This window comes from Zophobas morio, unplaced genomic scaffold, assembly GCF_036711695.1.
Source record: "Zophobas morio isolate AGI-343-1 ecotype UQ-CSIRO unplaced genomic scaffold, CSIRO_AGI_Zmor_V1 ptg000006l, whole genome shotgun sequence".
Taxonomy (NCBI): Eukaryota; Metazoa; Arthropoda; class Insecta; order Coleoptera; family Tenebrionidae; genus Zophobas; species Zophobas morio.
The window spans coordinates 6,253,036-6,275,465 of NW_026972111.1; the positions used below are offsets into that span (position 1 = coordinate 6,253,036).

At 31.1% G+C, this 22,430-nt stretch overlaps 1 protein-coding gene across 1 annotated transcript in view; it reads left to right on the forward strand.

The window, feature by feature from the left end:
- The window catches only part of LOC135123437 (uncharacterized), a 69,930-nt gene extending 47,526 nt beyond the window's left edge, over positions 1-22,404 (forward strand). Inside the window, exons 3-5 of the mRNA XM_064048074.1 lie at positions 7,387-7,643; positions 7,699-7,962; positions 20,880-22,404. Coding sequence (XP_063904144.1) covers positions 7,387-7,643; positions 7,699-7,962; positions 20,880-21,211 — 853 coding nt within the window. The 3' untranslated portion in view covers positions 21,212-22,404. The remainder of the gene's footprint in view (positions 1-7,386; positions 7,644-7,698; positions 7,963-20,879) is intronic.
- The last annotated feature ends 26 nt before the right edge of the window (positions 22,405-22,430 follow it).

Genomic DNA, 22,430 nt, shown 5'->3' on the forward strand with positions numbered 1-22,430 from the left:
TTCGAAAACAATTTTGCGATATTTTGTGAAATGTCAAAGGTTGTAATAATTGCGTTTGACGAAAATTAAAGTGACTATCAGCGAGATTAAACTTCACAATTTTGGATAATAGACCGAAAATGCCCGTGAAAAATCGTTATCATTACCGCACTCGTTGATAACGTTTACATTTTTGTGTCTATTATTTACCGTAATGTTGGTAAACAACGCTTTTATTTTCTCATTTTGCAACCCAAACGTAATTCCTCAAGCCGTAGAAAGCCCTCATAAATCATTAATAGCTCGGTTGTTATCCTCGCCGTATCTTCTTAAACGGTCATTAAAAGCAAACTCGTCTGAAAGTTGCAATTTTGAGCGCAGAATTCGGCAAAGTATTGCAATAATGCCCCGAACCTTATCATCGCGATAATTAAATACTTTTACTAATCGCCCCCCGAGTTCCGAATTTTGCTAAAAATAAAGCGAGAATCCAATTTTTCGCGTAATGATACCGAATCTTTCCAAAATACGATAACATTTTTCCATCAGGCGTGTTTATATTGGCAATCTGTGAACGTCGTAAATTTCTTTGTTGCATAACGAAGGCGAGAAAATTCGTGAAAAGTCGAATTCTTTGGATTTTTGCGCCACTCGAGGAGGGCTTCTTCGAAATTCAGACATCGCTTTGTTTTAAATTAAAATTCGTTCCCTGAATAGGTGAAAGTGCTTGTCCTTGTTCAGGTTGCGGTTAGGTGAAGTTGTAGAGAATACCTGCTTTTGAAACGTGTTTGCACAACCGTCGTGTGTGGAAAAGGAAAAGTTTTCGAAAATGAAGAAAATGCGGCGAGTGAAATGAAAGTTGGGTTGATAACAAATCGCAATTAATAACCGCACGAGGAGGGAAAACGAATACGAATTGACCACTGTGTCACTCATGTGCGTCATAATTATTCGTTTTGAAATTTGATGTCTTCGCAATAACCTCAAGGTTGTTAAAAGTGACATAAGAGTGTGTGGACTTCACAAGAATAACAAATAGTGTTTACAATCCGGTAGCAATTACAGGAAAATAGATAACAAATTTAGAAAATTGACGGAGAAATTGGTGTCTTATGCTCGTAATATCTGTCATCGTGCCGGCTATAAAAATCTACTCGAAGATCATTTATAAATCATGGAAAGAGGACGAGATTTAAGTTGGATCCTTGACAATATTTGAAATTTTAAATTTGCGCACAAACTTTTTTCTGGTACGTGATTTTTCGATGTTTCACAAACTCTTGAGTACGAAAATGCCGGAGAGTTTACTTTGAAATTTTTTAAATAAAATATTGTGTAAAAAAAAATTGTTCATTAAATTTTATTTGAAATTTTAAAATTATCTTAGAACTGTTTGGAATTTTGATAAGATCCATATAATATATTTGTGGTTTATTAATCCGCCTTTACTTTTTACCCAGAAAGTCTAGATTTTCGAAAAAAAAAAAATTAAAATTGTACAAGAAATTTTGAAAATTTATCACTTAACCACTTTAATTAACGTTTTTGTAATTCGCTGAACACAATTTATCGTTTTTATCCCCTCCATAAACTTGACGCCGGCTGAAAATTTAATGTAAAAGTTTCTGAAATGAGCAAAATCGAACACATGCTATGGAATCATAGTCAATCTGATAAATTGATCGCCAACCGAAATTTGTCTATCCATTCCCACCCAAATGTTTATGATGTCACCTCGAAAGTTTGCTAAGCAATTTCTATTTAAAATGTGTAAGAGAATATGCGCCAAACGTGTGGTTTGTTATTATACATATATTTATTAAACTGGTTTTGTTTAACTGATTGTGCTCTAGGGACGAGGAAAGTTCCTTATAAACAACTTTAAATGAAGGTCTTTTCTCCTAGAAAATAAATCTGTTCTGTTTATTTTTGGTCACAGTTCTCTAAATAATAAATAATAATTACAATATATTGTAATATTCAAATTGGTCGAAAGTTGTTTCAACAGAACTTCCCTCGCTCCTGAAGTAGAATGAAACATAAAAAATAAACACCCAATCAGATTTAGGAATTTAACTCTTTACTATGGAAATTTGCAATTTAACACCTTTTAAATTTAACAAGTTTTTACAAGATTAATCGACGCAAAATCCGAGTACTAGTACCGCCCACCCACCCCCTATTTTTTCAAAGGATATGTCATCTGCCAAAATAAGTCTTATCTCGATTTTTCTTTTTAAATTTTAGATTTTTTAATTTTTAAAATTTTATATTTTTCGATTTCTCGATTTTTCATTTCAGTTCTTCGATATTTCAATTTTTCAAGTTTTCGAATTTTTCAAATGTTTCGATTTCTTAATCTTTTGATTTTTCGACTTCCCGGTTTTAGGTTTTCTGTTTTTCAATTGTCATTTTGTCAAATTTTCGATTTTTTAATTTTTCAAATTAGACTTATAAACTCTCAATTTATAGATTATTTCAATTAATCGATGTTTTGATTTTCCCAATTCTTGACCTTCGATTGTTTCGATTTTTCTGTTCTTTAATTCTTTAATTTTTTTAATTTTTCAGGTTTTTGATTTTCCAATTTTTCGGTTTTTTAAGGTTTCTATTTTTTAACTTGACTTTTTTGATTTTTCGATTTTTCAGTTTTTAGAATTTTCAGTTTTAGGATTTTTCAATATTTCAATTCTTCGGCTTTTCTATTTTTTGGATTTTTAAATTTTAGGTTTTTCAATCTTTTGAAATTTTAATTTTTCAATATCTCTTAATCTTTGTATTTTTCGACTTCCTGGTTTTAGGTGTTCTGTTTTTCAATTTTTCAATTTTTTATTTTGGCCTATTTCGGTTTCTCAGTTTTTCCAGTTTTCCATTTTTTCGTTTTTTGATTTTTCCGCTTTTCCAATTTTTCAACTTTTAACTTTTTGTTTGTCGATTTCTCTATTTTTCGATTTTTCGACTTCATCACTTTTCGATTTCTTGTTCTTTTGATCTTTCAATGTCTCAATTTTTCAATTTTTCGAATTTTTAAGTTTTTTCATTTCTTGAGTTATCGAGATTTGTATTTTTCGATCGATTGTCAGTTTCTCAATTTATAAACTGTTTAATTTTTAACTTTTCGATTTTTCGATTTTGACCTATTTCGGTTTCTCAGTTGTTTCAACTTTCAAAGGATATGTCATCTGCCAAAATAAGTCTTATCTTAGCAAGTACTAGTAACGCCCACCCACCCCCTATTTTCTCAGAGGATATGTCATCTGCCAAAATAAGTTTTATCTTAGCAAGTACTAGCCCCGCCCACCCACCCTCTATTTTCTCAGAGGATATGTCATCTGCCAAAATAAGTTTTATCTTAGCAAGTACTAGCCCCGCCCACCCACCCTCTATTTTCTCAGAGGATGTGTCATCTGCCAAAATAAGTCTTATCTTAGCAAGTACTAGCCCCGCCCACCCGCCCTCGATTGTCTTAAAAGGTATGTCATTTGCCAAAATGCTAGTATTTGCTAAGGTAAGACTGATTTTGGCAAATGGCAATCCTTGGAGAAAATAGGCTCTAGTACCTGCTAAGATAAGAATGATTTTGGCAAATGACATAATCCTTTGAGAAAATAGGGGGTGGGTGGGCGGGGCTAGTACTTGCTAAGATAAAGCTGATTTTGGCAAATGAGATACTCTCTAAGAAAAGAAAGGGTGGGTGGGCGGGGCTAGTACCTGCTAAGATAAAAATGACATGTACACTAAGAAAAGAGAAGGTGGAAGGGTGGGGCTAATACCTGTTAAGAAAAACTGATTTTGGCAAATAACATAATCCTTTGAAAAAAAAGGGGTGGGCGGGCGGGGCTTGCACTTGCTAAGTTAAAACTGATTTTGGCAAATGCCATATCCTCTAAGAAAATAGAGGGCGGGTGGGCGGGGCTAGTCCTTACTAAGATAAGTAAGTATAATTTGGGCAAATGACATACACTCAGAAAATAGGGGACAAATCTAAAAATATATGAATAATACGTTGATAAATTACAAGTATAGACTGATAATATTTTGCACATTTTAGATAGGATTTATTCGGCAAAATTTTGAGGTGACGTCAAGATTAATCGAAGCAAAATCAGTATTATTTCAGCTAAGTACTAGTCCCGCCCACCCACCCCCTATTTTCTCAGAGAATATGTCATCTGCCAAAATAAGTTTTCTTTTAGCAAGTACTTGCCCCGCCCACCCACCCCGTATTTTCTCATAGGATGTCATCTGCCAAAATAAGTCTTATCTTAGCAAGTACTAGCCCCGCCCACCCACCCCCTATTTTCTCATAGGATGTCATCTGCCAAAATAAGTCTTATCTTAGCAAGTACTAATCCCCTCCCACCCACCCCCTATTTTTCAGAGGATGTCATCTGCCAAAATAAGTCTTATATTAGCAAGCACTAGAGCCCCGCCCACCCACCCCCTATTTTCTCAGAGGATATGTTATTTGCCAAAATAAGTCTTATCCTAGCAAGTACTAGCCCCGCCCACCCGCCCGCTATTGTCTTAAAAGTCAAAATGCTAGTATTTGCTAAGGTAAGACTGACTTTGGCAAATGACAATCCTCGGGGAAAATAGGGGGTGGGTGGGCGGGGCTAGTACTTGCTATGATAAAACTGATTTTGGCAAATGTCATATCTTCTAAGAAAATAGAGGGCGGGTGGGCGGGTCTAGTACCTGCTAAGATAACATTGATTTTGGCAAATGACATAATCCTTTGAGAAAATAGGTGGTGGGTGGGCGGGGCTAGTACTTGCTAAGATAAAACTGATTCTGGCAAATGAGATACCCTCTAAGAAAATAGGGGGTGGGTGGGCGGGGCTAGTACTAGCTAAGATGAAACTGATTTTGGCAAATAAAATGCCCTCAAGAAAATAAACGGCGGGTGGGCGGGGCTAGTCCTTGCTAAGATAAGACTAATTTTGAAAAATCAGGAAATCAGATATTCGAAAAGTTGAAGGTCGAAAAATCGAAAAGACGAAAAATCCGAAAATCGAAAACTCGAACAGTCGGAAAATCGAGAATTCAATAGGTCACAAAATTCCAAAAATCAATGGAAGAACCGAAAATTCGAAAAATTAAAAATCGAGAACTCTAAAAGTCGGAAATAGAAGAATCGATCAAAAGTTGAAAAATCGAGAAATCGAAAAGTTGGAAAATCAATACTTCGAAAAGTCAAAAAAAAATCCAAAAATCGAGGAATCGAAGAGTTGAAGAATCGGAAAAGTCCAACAATTAAAAAATCGAGAAATAGAAAAGTCGGGAAGTCGAAAAATCCAAAAATCGAAAATTTGAAAAATCAATCGAAAAGTCTCGAAGTCGAAGAGTGGAAATATCGTAGTGGAAAAATCGAAAAATTCAAAAAATATGGAATCAAAAATTCAAAAAATCAAAAAATTCAAGGAGAAATCGAAAAATTGAGACGGCGAAATATTAAAAAAATTAAAAAAATCGAAAGTCGAGAAGTCGAAAGAACGAAGACTAAAAATCGAAAAATTGAAAAATCGGAAAGTAGAAAAATCCAGAAATTGAAAAGTTAAAAAATTGGGAAGTCAAAATTAGGGAAGTCGAAAAATCGAATAGTGGGAAGACTCCAAAAATTGTGCAATCGAAAAGTCGAAAAATTGAAAAATCCAAAAATTGGAAAATTGAGGTCAAAAAAATCGAAAAATCGAGAAGTCTATAAATCGAAAAAAAAAAAATTCGGGGAGTCGGAAAATACAGAAGTCGAAAACTTGAAAAATCGAAAATTCCAAAAAAATGAAAAATCTGAAAATTGAAAAATCGAAAAATTCAACAATAAAAAACTTGAAATATGGGAGGATCAAAAATCGAGAGAAACTGAAAAGTCGAAAACCCAAAAATCGAAATTATCAAGAAATCAGATATTCGAAAAGTTGAAAGGTTAAGAAACCGAAAAGTTGAAAAATTGAAAAATGAAAAATTCGAAAAGTGGAAAATTCGGAAAATTGAAGAAAATCGAAAAGTCGATACATCAAACATTTGAAAGATCCATGCGTCGAAAAATCGACAAATCGAAAGAAGGGAAATTCAAAAAACCGAAAAGTTCAAATATCGAAACTCCGAAAAGCGAAAAGTTAAAAATCGAGAAATCAAAAATTTGAAAAATCGAACATTCAAAATATCAAAGTCGAAAAATCGAAAAATTCAAAAATTTAACAAAAAATGAAAAAATGCAAACATTGAAAAATTTCAGTTGAGTAATAAAAAATTAAAAAATTGAAAAATTGAAAAATGGGAGGCTCAAAAATCGAGAGAAACTGAAAAGTCGAAAACCCAAAAATCGAAATTATCAATAAATCAGATATTCGAAAAGTTGAAAGGTTAAGAAACCGAAAAATCGAAGTTGAGGAATCGAAAAATTGAGAAGGTGAAAAAAAAAGAACGAAGAATAAAAAAATCGAAAAATTGAAAAATCAAAAGTCCAGAAATGGAGAAGTCAAAAAATCCAGAAATCAAAAAGTCGGAAATCCAAAACCTGAGAAATCGAAAAGTCGAAATGTCGGAAAATTGAGTAATCGAAAAGTCGAAAAATCGTTAAGTCAAAAGATGGAAAATTGAAAAATGAAAAATTCTAAAAGTGGAAAATTCGGAAAATTGAAAAAAATCGAAAAGGCGATACATCAAACATTTGAAAGATCGATGCGTCGAAAAGTCGAAACAAGGAAAATTCAAAAAATCGAAAAGTTCAAATATCGAAACTCCGAAAAGCGAAAAGTTAAAAATTGAGAAATCAAAAATTCGAAAAATCGAACATTCAAAATATCAAAGTCGAAAAATCGAAGAATTCAAAAATTGAACAAACAAAAATGAAAAAATCCAAACATTGAAAAATTTTAGTTGAGTAATAATAAAAAGAATAAAAAATTAAAAAAATCGAAATACCGAAAGTCCAAAAATGGAGTTATCAAAAATCGAAAATAAAATTTCGGATTTTTGGATATTTTAAGGTTTTAATAAGTGACGTACTTTTGACTGTACATTGAAAATTAAATGACATTTTTCCGAGATAATCGATACAATAAATCGATCTTTTGGAAAACCCATGCAGTTAATTATAAGAAGTAAAAACTCATTAAAACACGAACAAGATCCCATTTCGGGACGTTTTTCATTAAACATTTATCACTTTTTTACGATAAGGTCATTATTTCTGTTATTTCAAAAATGATCCATTTAATTCCGTGCAATTCTGTGAACAATGTTAAAAGAGCGTTAAATTAGATAGTGTAAAATTAATATGCTTATCCTTACCCAAAGTGACTAATCTTAATTATTCTTACTTATAAATGATACGGAATTAGTCGTATTTTGAATCTTTTACAAAAAAATGTGAAAGTCATGCTAAACAAAATTTCGTTTCAGGTACCAAAATGAACTACCAAAAAAAATCAAGAGCAGGGGCAAGGACGCCCACATGATCCACGAAGAGCTGGTGCAAACGATGAAGTGGAAACAGACCCGGGGCAAATACTACCCTCAACTCTCCTACCTAGTTAAAGTGAACACACCAAGAGCCGTAATGGCTGAGACCAAAAAAGCATTCAGGAAACTTCCAAATCTCGAACAAGCCATCACCGCCTTATCAAACTTAAAAGGTGTGGGAACAACGATGGCTTCAGGTATGTTCGCGCTAGAAAAACGTCAACCCTCGCCTACAAAACGCCGTTTTTGCAGCACTCCTGGCAGCAGCGTGTCCCGAGAGCGCCCCCTTCATGGCCGACGAGTGTCTGCTGGCGATTCCAGACATCGAAGGCATCGACTACACCACGAAGGAGTACCTGAAGTTCGTCAGTCACATCCAGGCCGTGGCAGAGAGGTTGAACAAAGCGGCGAAAGAAAGTAATAGGCCAGACGCGGTGTTTTGGTCGCCGCATAAAGTCGAGTTGGCGCTGTGGACGCATTACGTTGTGTCGGATCTTCAACCGGACTTGCTCTCTAGTGAGTTTCATGGGGGTTGGGGGCACGCGGGGGTGTGCAGTGAAGGTAGACGGGTTGTTCGGGTGGTATTATGTTGTAGTAGTAATTTCGGTGGTTGGCAATCTTGAGGCGAGTTGTGTACGAGAGTACGGTAATAAGACGTCATACTGGACAAGAAAGAAAATGTTTGTAAGGGTTGGATTTCGTAAACGACTTTTTGTCCTCGATTTTTTTTTTATTTTGATTTTTTGAAGTAGATTTTTTGGGTAGGCAGCAATTATTTTTTTATTTAAGTATACTTTTATTAAAAACTTTTCAGAGTAAAATTAATAATAAAAAAAATATATGAAGAGAAAAACTGAAAAACTAGAAAACTGAAAATAATTTTAAGGTGAGGTAATTGTATTTTCAGTTTTGCATTTGTTTTATTGTGAATATTAATTTTGATAATTTACTGAGAAGAGGTTTGAATATTTTAGAACTCTGATATTTTTCTAATAATTTTAAATTTTCAAACGCAGAATTTCCTTGAAAGATTTTTAGAACGTCTAGAAATTTTGAAATTCTTTTGATTTATTCTTGCTGTTTTGTAAATATTGATTTTTAAAATATAGGTACTGAGAAGTGTTTTGAAATTGGACTTCGTACAAAACAGTAAATTTTTAGATTTTTTTTATAAGAATTTAAATTTTCCAACTGTAGAATTTCTTATTGAGTTTTTCAGAAGTCCTAAAAATTTTCTGATTTTAGGTTTTCTTCCATTGTGTTTGACTTATTCTTGTTTTTGGAAAAATACTGAGCAAAGGTTAAAAATTGGACTTTGTATAAAACATATTTGTTTTTTGGTTTAATATTTTAGAATTAGACTTTTCAAAAAAAAAAAAATAAATTCAAGCGTAAAATTTTTATTGAAGTTTTTCAGAGGTGTTAAAAATTTTGAAATTCTAAATTTTTTTCCAGTTTTTTCCAGAGTTTATTTTATTTTTGTGTCGCAAATATTAATTTACTTTTAGATTTTTCTCCGAGAATTTTAATTTTTCAACTGTAGAATTTCTTCTCGAGTTTTTCAGAAGTCCTAAAGATTTTCCAAGTCTAGGTTTTCTTCCACTGTGTTTGATTTACCCTTCTTTTTTGAAAATATACAGAGGAAAGGTTTGAAAATTGGACTTTGTAGAAAACATAATTGTTTGGTTTAATATTTTAAGACTCCTATACTTTTCTAAAAATTTTAATTTTTCAAATGTAGAATTTTTTTAAAGTTTTTCAGAGGTTCAAAAATTTTGAAACTAGTTTTTTTCCACTGTGTTTAATTTATTTTTGTGTCGTAATTATTTACTTTTAAATTTTTTTCCAAGAATTTTAATTTTTCAACTATAGAATTTCTTCTAGAGTTTTTCAGAAGTCCTAAAAATTTTCCAATTCTAGGTTTTCTTCCACTGTGTTTGATTTGTTCTTGTTTTCTGAAAATATACTGAGGAAAGGTTTGAAATTGGAGTAGTTTGTATAAAACATAATTGTTTGGTTTAATATTTTAGAACTCCTAGACTTTTCTAAAAAAATTTAATTTTTCAAACTTAGAATTTTCTTTAGTTTTTCGGAGGTATACAATTTTTGAAATTCTAGTTTTTTTCACTGTGTTTAATTATTTTTGTGTCGTAAATATTAATTAACTTTTACATTTTTTTTCCTAGAATATTAATTTTTCAACTGTAGAATTTCTCCTCGAGTTTTTCAGAAGTCCTAAAATTTTCCAATTCTAGGTTTTCTTCCATTGTGTTTGATTTATTGTTTTTTGAAATTATGCTGAGGAAAGATTTGAAATTGGACTTTGTATAAAACATAATTGTTTGGTTTAATATTTTAGAACTCCTAGACTTTTCTAAAAATTTTAATTTTTCAACAATTTTTAAATTCTACTTTTTCTTCCACTGTTTGATTTATATTTGTTGTTGCGAAACAAATTTGTTTGGTTTAATATTTTGTGGTTTCTAAATTTTTTTCTAATAATATTAATTTTTCAAATGTAGAATTAATTCTCAAGTTTTTCAGAGATTTTAGAAATCTTTAAATTATAGGTTTTCTTTTACTGCGTGTAACGTATTCTTGTTTTGTTGTATTGCCAATGTTAATTTTGAAAATTTATGTTCTGAGAAGAATTTTGAAATTGGACTTTGGGTAAAGCAGAAGTTTTTTTTTTAATAATTGGGACTCGATTTTTCTCAAAAAATTTCTTCAGTAGTTTTTCAGAAGTTCTAGAAAATTTGAAATTCTAGATTTCCTTCCACTGTATTTGGTTTAATTCTATTGTATTGTGAATATTAATTTTGCACACTTAGGGAAAAAAGGTTTGGAATTGGATATGGTACAAAACAATTCCTCAAGTTTTTCAGAAGTTCCAGAAAGAAAATTTTCAATTCTAGGTTTTTTTCACTGTGTTTTAATTAATCTTTGTTGTATCGTAATTATTAATTTTGAAAATTTATCGAGTTTGTGTAATACAGATTTTTTTTGGGTTAATATTTTGGAACCTCTAGATTTTTCTAAAACTTAAATTTTCAAACACAGAATTTCCTTAAACTTTCTCAGAAGTTCTAGAATTTTTTTTTAAGTTTTCTTTATTACATTTTTTTTTTTTTTTTTTTTGTTGACTATTTTGGGACTTCTAGATTTTTTTCTAAGATTTTAATTGTCAACTGTAAATTTTTTTCTCAAATTTTTCGGATGTTCTTGAAATGTTCCAATTCTAGGTTTTCTTTCACTGTTTAATTTTGTTTTATTGTGAATATTAAGTTCGAAAATTTACAGAGAAAATGTGTTGAAATTGGACCTGTATAAAACAGAGGTTTTTTTTGGTTTAATATTTTGGGACTTCCGGATTTTTTCGAAGATTCTTAATTTTTGAATTGTAGAATTTCTTGTCAAGGTTTTCAGAAGTTTTGAAATTTTGCGTTTTCCTTCACTAAATTTGGTATAAATTTGTTGTATTGTAAATATTAATTTTGAAAATTTACTGAAGAAATTTTTGTTATTGGATTCGTTCAAAACAGATTTATTTGGTTTCATATTTTCGAATTTCTAGATAATTCTAAAAATGTTTAATTTTCGAACTTACAATTTCCTTTCAGAAGTTTTATAATTTTTGAAATTCTAGGATTTCTTTCATTGTTTAATATTGTTGTATTAATTTTGAAAATTTACATAGAAAAGGTTTGAAATTAGACATGGTACAAAACAGATTTTTTTGGTTTAATATTTTGGAATGTCTATATTTTTTCAAAGAATCTTAATTTTTCAACTATGGAATTTCTTTTCAAGTTCTCCAGAAGTTCTTAAAATTTTGAAATTTTTTGTTTTCCTTCACTGTATTTGTTTTAATTTTGTTGTATGTATTTTGAATATTATTTTGAAAATTTACAGAGAAGATGTTTGAATTGGACTTCGTACAAAACAGATTTTCATATTTTCGAATTTCTGGATTATAAAAAAAAATTTCATACATAGAATTTCCTTAAACTTTCTCAGAAGTTATTAAGTTTTTTTCACTTCAATTTGTTTTTATGTACTAATCTGGGACTTCTAGATTTTTTTCTAAGATTTTAATTGACAATTATTGAATTTCTTCTCAAATTTTTCAGAGGTTGTAGAAGTGTTTTCCAATTCTAGGTTTTCTTTCACTGTTTAATTTTGTTTTATTGTGAATATTAAGTTCGAGAATTTACAGAGAAAATGTCTTGAAATTGGACTTGTATAAAACAGATTTTTTTAGTTTAATAAATATGTTGGGACTTCTGGATTTTTTCGAGAATTCTTAATTTTTCAATTGTAGAATTTCTTTTTAAGGTTTTCAGAAGTTTCCGAAATTTTCAAATTTTACGTTTTCCTTCACTAAGTTTGGTATAATTTTGTTGTATTACAAATATTAATTTTGAAAATTTACTGAGGAGATTTTTTATATTGGACTTCGTTCAAAAAAGATTTATTTGGTTTTCATATTTTCGAAGTTCTGGATTATTCTAAAAAAAATAATTTTCGAACTTAGAATTTCCTTTCAGAAGTTCTATAAATTTTGAAACTCTAGGTTTTCTTTCATTGTTTAATATTGTTGTATTAATTTTGAAAATTTACAGAGAAAAGGTTTGAAATTAGATATGGTACAAAACAGATTTTTTTGGTTTAATATTTTGGAATTTCTAGATTTTTTCGACGAATCTTAATTTTTCAACTATTGAGTTTCTTTTCAAGTTCTCCAGAAGTTCCCGAAATTTTGAAATTTTACGTTTTCCTTCACTGTATTTGGTTTAATTTTGTTGTATCGTAAATATTGATTTTGAAAATGTTCTAACGAGATTTTTCAAATTGGACTTCGTTCAAAACAGATTTTCATATTTTCGAATTTCTAGATTATTATAAAAAAAATTTAATTTTCAAACTTAGAATTTCCTTTCAATTTATAGAGAAAATGTTTGAAATTGGATAAAAACAGATTTTTTTTGGTTTAATATTTTGGAATTTCTAGATTTTTTCGAAGAATCTCAATTTTCAATTGTAGATTTTCCTCAGAAGTCCCCGAAATGTTGAAATTTTTGGTTTTACTTCACTGTATTTAGTTATTGTAAATATTAATTTTGAAAATTTACTGAGCGGAGTTTGTTTGGTTTCATATTTTGGAATTTCTAGATTATTCTAAAAATTTTTAATTTTCAAACATATAGTTTCCTTTCAAGTTTTTTTAGAAAATCGAGAAATTTTTAAATTTTAGGTTTTCTTTCACTGTTTAATTTTCTTTTATTGCGAATATTAATTTTTAAAATTTAGAGCGAACAGATTGGAAATTGGACATGGTACAAAACAGATTTTTTTTATTTAATATTTTATATCTTCAAGAACTTTTCCCGGAGTTTTAAATTTTCAAGAATACAATCTCCTTTAAGATATCTGAAATAGATAAAACTTTTTGTAGAATTGCAAATCCAAGAGTTATTTCGTCCCAAATTTGTTTATCCCTTAATTTTTGATTTTTCTGCTCGTAACCTTTGTATTATTGAAGTTACTCCCAAAAGTTATTAATAAATATTACAAACAATTTTATTATCCACAAAAAAACTTCTCATCAAACTCGTGGTTACGAAGCTTATTGAAAAAAATTAGTGGACCCTTATTTTGAAGATGGCGACCAAATGACAACATTACTGGTCCCTAAAACTCAGATTGACCCCCTATTACTAAACCCAAAATGCACTGTTACCTATTTTTTAGCCCAGAAATACATGAAAAACAAACTCACACAGTGGAAACTACTGGCAAAGAAAAACCCAAATCTGAAAATCTAGCTAAAAACCTCTTTTTCCGTGTGACGTCAGATAACCCTTGACGTCATCAAGCAAGCGAACGCGTTTTTGAAACTATGCCAGTTTTCAAACCATCACATTTATTCTATTAAGTAGTTTCCAGATTACTGCTTCCACGATGTTTGAATTTTCCCAACAGTTTGTTTCTCAACGAGCACTAGTTTTTTTTCACACGACTGTAAATTACATTGTTTCGTACGTTACAAATCACGTGATTGCAACTATTGATTTCTTACATTCTTGATTGGTATGTTTCGCAGGCTAAAGGAGATTTATTACAGTCTTGTCAACGAAAATCAAGAAAATTGGTTTATTACATACGTGCCGACTAGTAATAATCCGTTCCTATTCTGTAATCATATTATACCGTATGATGAAATAAATGCGAGCTCGGTTCAAAATTAGACATTTGAACTGGGTCCAGGATTGCGCTATAGTGCTTTAATCAACTAGATGACGTCAGTATTAGTTAACAGTAACATATATGTGATTTTTGTAATAGTTTACGAAAGCGAGTTAATTGGTAGCGGAGATCATACGGTATGTGTGAAAGTAAGCGATATTTGATATGATAGACGTAGTCTTAAAAGATAATGCATCAGTTTAGCTGTCTGTGCAAACAATCTTATTTCGCGTACGTAATTTGAATTTTTATCCGTAAACTAGCGCTCAGAATGCGTACTTTGCAATTGAAAAGTTTTATGGAACAATTAAGGAAGCAAGCCTCAGAATTCCATTACTTATAATAGCGACGTTCGCTTGGAGTTATTTGGGTTAGTCTGTATTAGAGCCTTGTAAACTGCTATCCATTGTTTGACATATTTCTTTTGTTATCAGCCGTGTACTTATACCATTGGGTTCGTAATTATTGTCGTTTAAAAGATATTGTCACCACAGTACTCAACATTTATTAAAAATTACAAAAAAAAAAAAATAGAACGCACTATAGTAAAATTTAAAGTGGCATAATCGAGGCTGAAAATAGTAACACAGCCAACGCAATTGTGTACTACATAAAATAAATGTTGAATTGTTAAGATAAGAGCAAGAAAATATTGTTCAGTGATTTTATATCTTTGAATTTCATTGATTTCGAATTTCTAAACGAAATATTTCTTTGTATTGAGGTAATCGGGTGCGTATTGCTAATTGTCCCCATGTGAGACATTTGCAGTCGCTATAATGTCCTATTTGGTTATTTGAAGTTAATTCTTTTTTGTATATATTTTTTGATAACTTGTTCAAAACCTTGTGGGCACACACTGTACAAAGAAAAGTGTATTTGAACACACATTTCAATGTGGGCAAATCTTGTTATAAATTTTCAACAATTGTGATTTGGAATAATTTTATACACACCTCAAGTGTTTAAATCTGAATTACGTTCAAACAATAGAATATTTGCAATATTTCTGGATTTGTTATTATGCGTGAATAATAAAAAAATGGCAGAATTTTCGCATTTGAGAAATCGGGAAAGTCACTCTTGGTTTCGTCTAAAAGTATTTTAATTCGTAAATTCTCATGTCAAGTTCTTTATAAAATATACATACGAATCCCGGAAAATTTTAATGTATGCTGTGCTTGTTAGACAGACGATAGTAGAATGACGTGGCGATTAATATGAACTTGACGAAAGGTTTTAAGAATAAAGATTTTTTTTTTTATTTATAATTTATGTAGACTTTCTATTTTTATTTTAATATTTATAAATTAATGGTCTAATTGGCCTCAATTTAAAAAGAATGGAACCAATTGAAATATTATAAAAAATAATACAAATTTTTTACACCAAGAACTAAATTTTCTTGCATAATTTATTTTGTCGTACTTATATCATTTGAAAAGGTTCCCGGAAAATAAAAAAAAATGTTGCGAATCGTATGACAAAATTAACTACATATATGCTTTATTTATTGATATTTTGACTGATTTTTTTATAAAAAAGAAAACATACATATTATGTTGAAGTGTCATATGATCGAGAAAAAAGTTGTTTAGCAATCTGTGAAATTTAGTTTTACAAAAATGATGTTGACAACATCAACGCTTTGTTGAATTCGCTTTACAAAATCCTCATTCTCATTATGTACAGGATGAATCACTAAGCGTTAGAAAAAAAGTCAACTTAATTATTTCCAATGGAACACCCTCTATATTTTCACAAATTCTGATTGACCTCGTAGGCTATACAAACACAGTTTTTTTTTTGAAATCCGATCCGACGTTGCCAACTTTTCTTCATTTTTTTTTTACCCATGGAAAGATTCACAAAAAAATCACAATAGGGTTATTTTTAAAATCTGTGTTATACTATTTTGTGACTAGATAAATATATTAGGCACTTTGTCGTGGTATATATAAAATTGAGCCTTATATTGAGTAAATATAGTTTCTTTTTTAAATTATTTTAATTTTCAAATATCAATATTTCAGTTTTTTCTGAAATAAAACACCGTGTATTTTCTATATTTAAAATTGACAGTTACTACTTTTTTGAGAGATCCACCGATATATTGAAAAAAAAGTTATAAACACTAAAATTGTATTTAATTGATTCCAAAACAAAGTGTGCGTACCCACACTCCAAAATTACATCATATGATAAAAAAAAGTCTCAGCGGACCATGAAATTTATTTTTAAAATAATGATGTTGGCAATACTAATAATAATTGACACTTCATTTGATAGTTATTTGATCGTAACTGTAAAATTAAACAAAGAACGCGTTGGTGTTGCCAACTTCATTTTTTTTTACATGAAATTTCAAAGCATGCTAGAGGACTTTTTATATTTCATACTTAAAGTTTATTCACTAAGATTGTGAATTGTCAGTGTCAGATTTTGAACATGTTTTAAGTTTCTTGTTATGAAAAAAGATGAAATATATTTAAAAAAAACAAGGCTAAATATAAGCCCCGCCCATCCGCCCTATCGCAGTTGTGATGATTTTTTTTATTCGTCGTAAGCCGGTAGGTGGAGCTTAATTGTAAAATCAATATTTCTCTACAAAATTTACCATTTTGAACATGCTTTGAGTTTCTTGTTATGAAAAGAAGATTACATATATTAAAAAACATACAAAGTTAAATACAAGCCTCGCCCACCCGCCTTATCTGAGTTGTTATAATATAGTGTTACAAAAATTATGTTGGCAAGACCAGCGCTTTGTTGAATTCGCTTTAAAAAAATCTCAATATGTACAGGGTGAATCATTCAGCGTAAGAAAAAAAGTCAAAACTAAAGTCACATTATTTTTAAGGCAATTTAATTATTTTCAATGGAACATTCTATATATTTTCACAAATTCTGATTGACCTCCTAAGCTATATAAACACAGTTTATTTTTGAAATTCCGATCCGACGTTGCCAATTTCTCCACTTTTTAAAATTTTTTTTTAAATCTGTGATATACTATTTTGTGAAGAGATAAATATATTAAGCACTTTGTTGTGGTATATATAAAATTGAGCCTTATAGTTTCTTTTTTTAAATTATTGTAATTTTCAAATGTCGACATTTCATTTTTTTTTAAATAGAACACCCTGTATTTTCTATATTTAAAATTGACAGTTGCTGTATGTTTTTTTATGAGTCACACACCTACATATTGAAAAAAAAATTATAAACCCTAAAATTTGATTTAATTGATTTCAAAACAAAGTGCGTACCTCTGATTTAGGCACACACTCCAAAATTACATCATATGATAAAAAAAAGTCCCAGCGGACCATGAAATTTATTTTTAAAATAATGATGTTGGCAATACTAATAACTGACACTTCATTTGATAGTTATTTGATCGTAACTGTAAAATTAAACAAATAAGGCGTTGGTGTTGCCAACTTCATTTTTTTTACATGAAATTTCAAAGCATGCTAGAGGAATTTTTATGTTTCACACTTAAAGTTTATTCACTAAGATTGTCAGTGGTCAAATTTTGAACATGTTTTAAGTTTTTTGTTATGAAAAAAGGTGAAATATATTTACAAAAACAAGGCTAAATATAAGTCCCGCCCTATCGCAGTTGTGATGATTTTTTTATTCGTCGTGGCCCGGGAGGTGGAGCTTAACTGCAAAATCAATATTTCTCTACAAAATTTACCCTTTTGAACATGTTTTAAGTTTCTTGTTATGAAAAGTAGATTACATACATTTAAAAAAACAAGGCTAAATATATGCCCGCCCACCCGCCCTGTCGCAGTTGTGATGATTTTTTCTATTCGTCGTGACCCGGGAGGTGGAGCTTAATTGCAAAATCCATATTTCTCTACAAAATTTACCATTTTGAGCATGCTTTAAGTTTCTTGTTATGAAAAGATTACATATATTTAAAAAAAAACAAGAGTCTAATTATAAGCCCCGCCCACTCGCCCTATCGCAGTTGTGATGATTTTTTTTATTCGCCATGAGCTTGGGGGTGGAACTTAATTGCAAAATCCATATTTCTCTACAAAAATTTACCATTTTGAACATGTTTTAAGTTGCTTGTTCTGAAAAGATTACATATATTTAAAAAAAAACGGGGCTAAATATATGCCCCGCCCACCCGCCCCATGGCATTTGTGATGATTTTTTTTTATTCGTCGTGACCCGGAAGGTGGAGCTTAATTGCAAAATTAATATTTCTCTACAAAATTTACCATTTTGAGCATGCTTAAAGTTTCTTGTTATGAAAAGATCACACATATTAAAAAAAACAAGGCTAATTCTAAGCCCCGCCCACCCGCCCCATCGCAGTTGTGATGATTTTTTTATTCGTCGGGGGCCGCGGAGTGAAGCTTAATTGCAAAATCCATATTTCTCTACAAAAATTTACCATTTTCAACATATTTTAAGTTTCTTGTTATGAAAAGATTACAAATATTTAAAAAAACAAGGCTAAATATATGCCCCGCCCACCCGCCCTATCGCAGCTGTGATGATTTTTTTATTCGTCGTGACCCGGGAGGTGAAGCTTAATTGCAAAATCAATATTTCTCTACAAAATTTACCATTTTGAACATGCTTTAAGTTTCTTGTTATGAAAAGATCACATATAATAAAAAAAAAACAAGAGTCTAATTATAAGCCCCGCCCACTAGCCCTATCGCACTTGTGATGATTTTTTTTATTCGCCATGAGCTTGGGGGTGCAGCTTAATTGCAAAATCCATATTTCTTTACAAAAATTTACCATTTTGAACATGTTTTAAGTTTCTTGTTCTGAAAAGATTACATATATTTAAAAAAACAAGGCTAAATATATGCCCCGCCCACCCGCCCAATCGCATTTTTGATGATTTTTTTTTTATGCGTCGTGACCCGGGAGGTGGAGCTTAATTGCAAAATTAATATTTCTCTACAAAATTTACCATTTTGAGCATGCTTAAAGTTTCTTGTTATGAAAAGATCACACATATTAAAAAAACAAGGCTAATTCTAAGCCCCGCCCACCCGCCCTATCGCAGTTGTGATGATTTTTTTATTCGTCGTGGGCCGCGGAGTGAAGCTTAATTGCAAAATCCATATTTCTCTACAAAAATTTACCATTTTCAACATATTTTAAGTTTCTTGTTATGAAAAGATTACAAATATTTAAAAAAACAAGGCTAAATATATGCCCCGCCCACCCGCCCTATCGCATTTGTGATGATTTTTTTTTATTCGTCGTGACCCGGGAGGTGGAGCTTAATTGCAAAATTAATATTTCTCTACAAAATTTACCATTTTGAGCATGCTTTAAGTTTCTTGTTATGAAAAGATTACATATATTTAAAAAAACAAGAGTCTAATTATAAGCCCCGCTCACTCGCTCTATCGCAGTTGTGATGATTTTTTTTTATTCGCCATGAGCTTGGGGGTGGAGCTTAATTGCAAAATCCATATTTCTCTACAAAAATTTACCATTTTGAACATGTTTTAAGTTTCTTGTTATGAAAAGATTACATATATTTAAAAAAACAAGAGTCTAATTATAAGCCCCGCCCACTCGCCCTATCGCAGTTGTGATGATTTTTTTTATTCGCCATGAGCTTGGGGGTGGAGCTTAATTGCAAAATCCATATTTCTTTACAAAAATTTACCATTTTGAACATGTTTTAAGTTTCTTGTTCTGAAAAGATTACATATATTTAAAAAAACAAGGCTAAATATATGCCCCGCCCACCCGCCCTATCGCAGCTGTGATGATTTTTTTATTTGTCGTGACCCGGGAGGTGGAGCTTAATTGCAAAATCAATATTTCTCTACAAAATTTACTATTTTTAACATGTTTTAAGTTTCTTGTTATGAAAAGAAGATTACATATATTAAAAAAATATGAAAGGCTAAATGCAAGCCGCGCCCACCCGCCTTATCTGATTTGTTATAATATTTTTTTATTCAACGTGAGCCGGGGGTTGGAACTTAATTGCAAAATCAATATTTCTTTAGAAAATTTTCTTATAGAAAACCCAATATATTATTAAATTGTGAACAACTAATTGTTTAACTGTCTGTTAATTACGAAGTTAATTCTTCGACTTTGAAGTTTAATATTCTCAGACATTTGGTCAATAGAAGTGTAGAAAATACTTAACAAAAAAGAATGCAGTAATAAAATAGAAGTAATTTCTGTTTCGATTTTTTTTGTGAATCTCTTTTCTTTGCTACAAAATTTCAAAAAATTTGGAATAACATGGCAACGTCGCATTGGAATTTCAAAAATAAATGGTAATACGGGGTTAGTCATATGTAACATGCACAAAAATATATAGGTTCAGTTTATAGAACATTTTAAGTGAGATTAAGTTAATCACGCATTTAATGAGGCGTTTAGCGACGTCTGATTGGTGTAGACTTGCTCACGTGGGACTTTAATGCCATACCTACTAAAAATGTAATCGCAATCAAATATTTAATTGAGCTTGACTAAACTGGCTCCATTTTAGGTTGTGGCCTTCAAAGAACTAGAAAACTTTGGTTTTTGACTTTATTAATGAAACACCCTATATATTTTTAAATGTTTTGATTGACCTCTTTTTAGGTTTTACAACTACAGTTTATTTTGGAAATTACGAGGCGACGTTGTCACGTTTATTCCAATTTTCTTGAAAAAAATCACAGTAGTTATTTTTAAAATCTGTGTTACAATATTTTGTGAAGAGATAAAGAAAGGTACGGCTTTGATGTGGTATAAAGGAGATTAAATTTTCATATACAGAGTGTTTATAAAAAATGTTTTCAATATTACATAAATAGAAATATTTTATGACTGCTTCTTATTGTATTCTTTGTTCTCTCTCTAAGAAGAAGAATGAGGACAAAACAAAAAATAGAATAAGATACGGTAATAAAATACCGGGTGTTCCATTTGAAAAAGCCGAAATATATATACTAGAAAATTGTAAGGTGGTGGATTTTTAATAAACTATGTAAATTCGATCCAGTTGATACGAGTGTAAATTAAAGAAAAAAACAAAAATTCGCTAGTAGGCCTAGTCATTATTTTAAAAATAAATTTCATGGCCTACTAGAGCATTGTTTTTTCGATCATGTGGCACTATAAAATTTCAAGTGTATTTTAAAGTCGTTTTCCCGTGATGGTAAATATTTTGTAATTTTTTGCAGGTATTCTTTTAGAAAACGGCAATTCGATACCCCCGGCAATCGTGCACCAGAACGGCGACTCCCTCGACACGACCACGTCGGAGGAGAGCAACCAAGGCCTGGCGAACGGCAAGTCGAGCAGGAACACCCTCCTCGACGAGGACACCAACACCTCGTTCGCCGACAACAGCAGCCCCGCGTCGATCGAGGCCGAAGAGACGAACGACTCGGTCGTCTCGGACTCCACCAACGACTCGATGGCCCCCGAATACAAACGAGCCCTGGACGAAGAGGACTCCAACTCGATGGAGGCGCCCAGCAAAAAGCTCAGAGAGGACGTCGGAGACAAGTGACAAATACGGGCGTACCATTAAGTTCATTATTTTTTTAACTAAATTAAATGATGTAATCGTGTAAGGTTTAGATTAACTGTACACACAACTGTTTGCATAATTTGTCGTGGTTAAGTTGTTCGGTGGGTTTTTTGAGTGTTCTGTGTGTTACTTCTCCTCTAATATCCTCCCGAGTGGCACTCAAAAGGACCCATTTTGTAAGCCCATTAAACAAAAATTCACAAAGATAGGAATAGTTGAGTGTGATTCAAGAGTCCTTTAGGAGTTTGACGCTTTGTTGGCGGCGGCGAATGAGGAAGGGTCGGGTTCGGGAGGTCGGGCGTGTTCGGCGCCCCCTTGCTCGTTCGTCGGACAACGAAGTTACCACTGAGTAAATTTCACCCGGAGTATGAACATTTTTTCATTGTAATATTTGTTTTATATAATTGTTCCGTTGTTTTTTTATATGTACATGTAAGTAGTCACATTATTTTGATACCGCTCTTAATCAACTTTCTTATTATATATGTAAGAATAGACTAAGTAATTTATTTTCATTGTTTTTCGTTTTTAAATTTAGGCATTCATTTAGCGTAATTGACGACATTCCACTTTTTCATTTGATTTTTATATATATTATTGTGAAAGAAGATTATAGGAAGTTTTACATTTGAAGGTGTGTTGTTACGCATTGTAAATACGACATTATTTTTACTTTGATTTGGGTTCGGCGGTTTGACAGGACTTCAAATGTGAATTTTCTCGTCGGTGTTATAAAATCGTCTCACGGGAGTACAAAAACGACGAAAAGAAACCGAATCAAGGCTACGATTTTGTAATTTCGAGTATAGATGCTCCATTTTAATATAAAATATTTATAATGATATATAGATACAACAAATAACTGAATGCCTTTTATGAATAATACTGTAGAATGTATACATAACACTTTTACAAAAAACAAATAGTTAGTGAATTTATTTAAAATTATATATATAGTAATGTGTTATTATATATTTTTTTTAATATTCTAGATTATGAATGTCTTACCGACTTTTTCATATTTTTATTCGCCCTACTCACTCTGCTTCTTGTAATCATAGGAAACAGAGATATTCATAATCTAAAGGATGTAATGTAAAAATATCAGTTGTAGAAAATGAGTTTGAGGTTTTTTGTAGGATATTTTCATAAATATAAATCTTTCACGGCAAGCTTACGTTTCACTAAACCAGGTGGC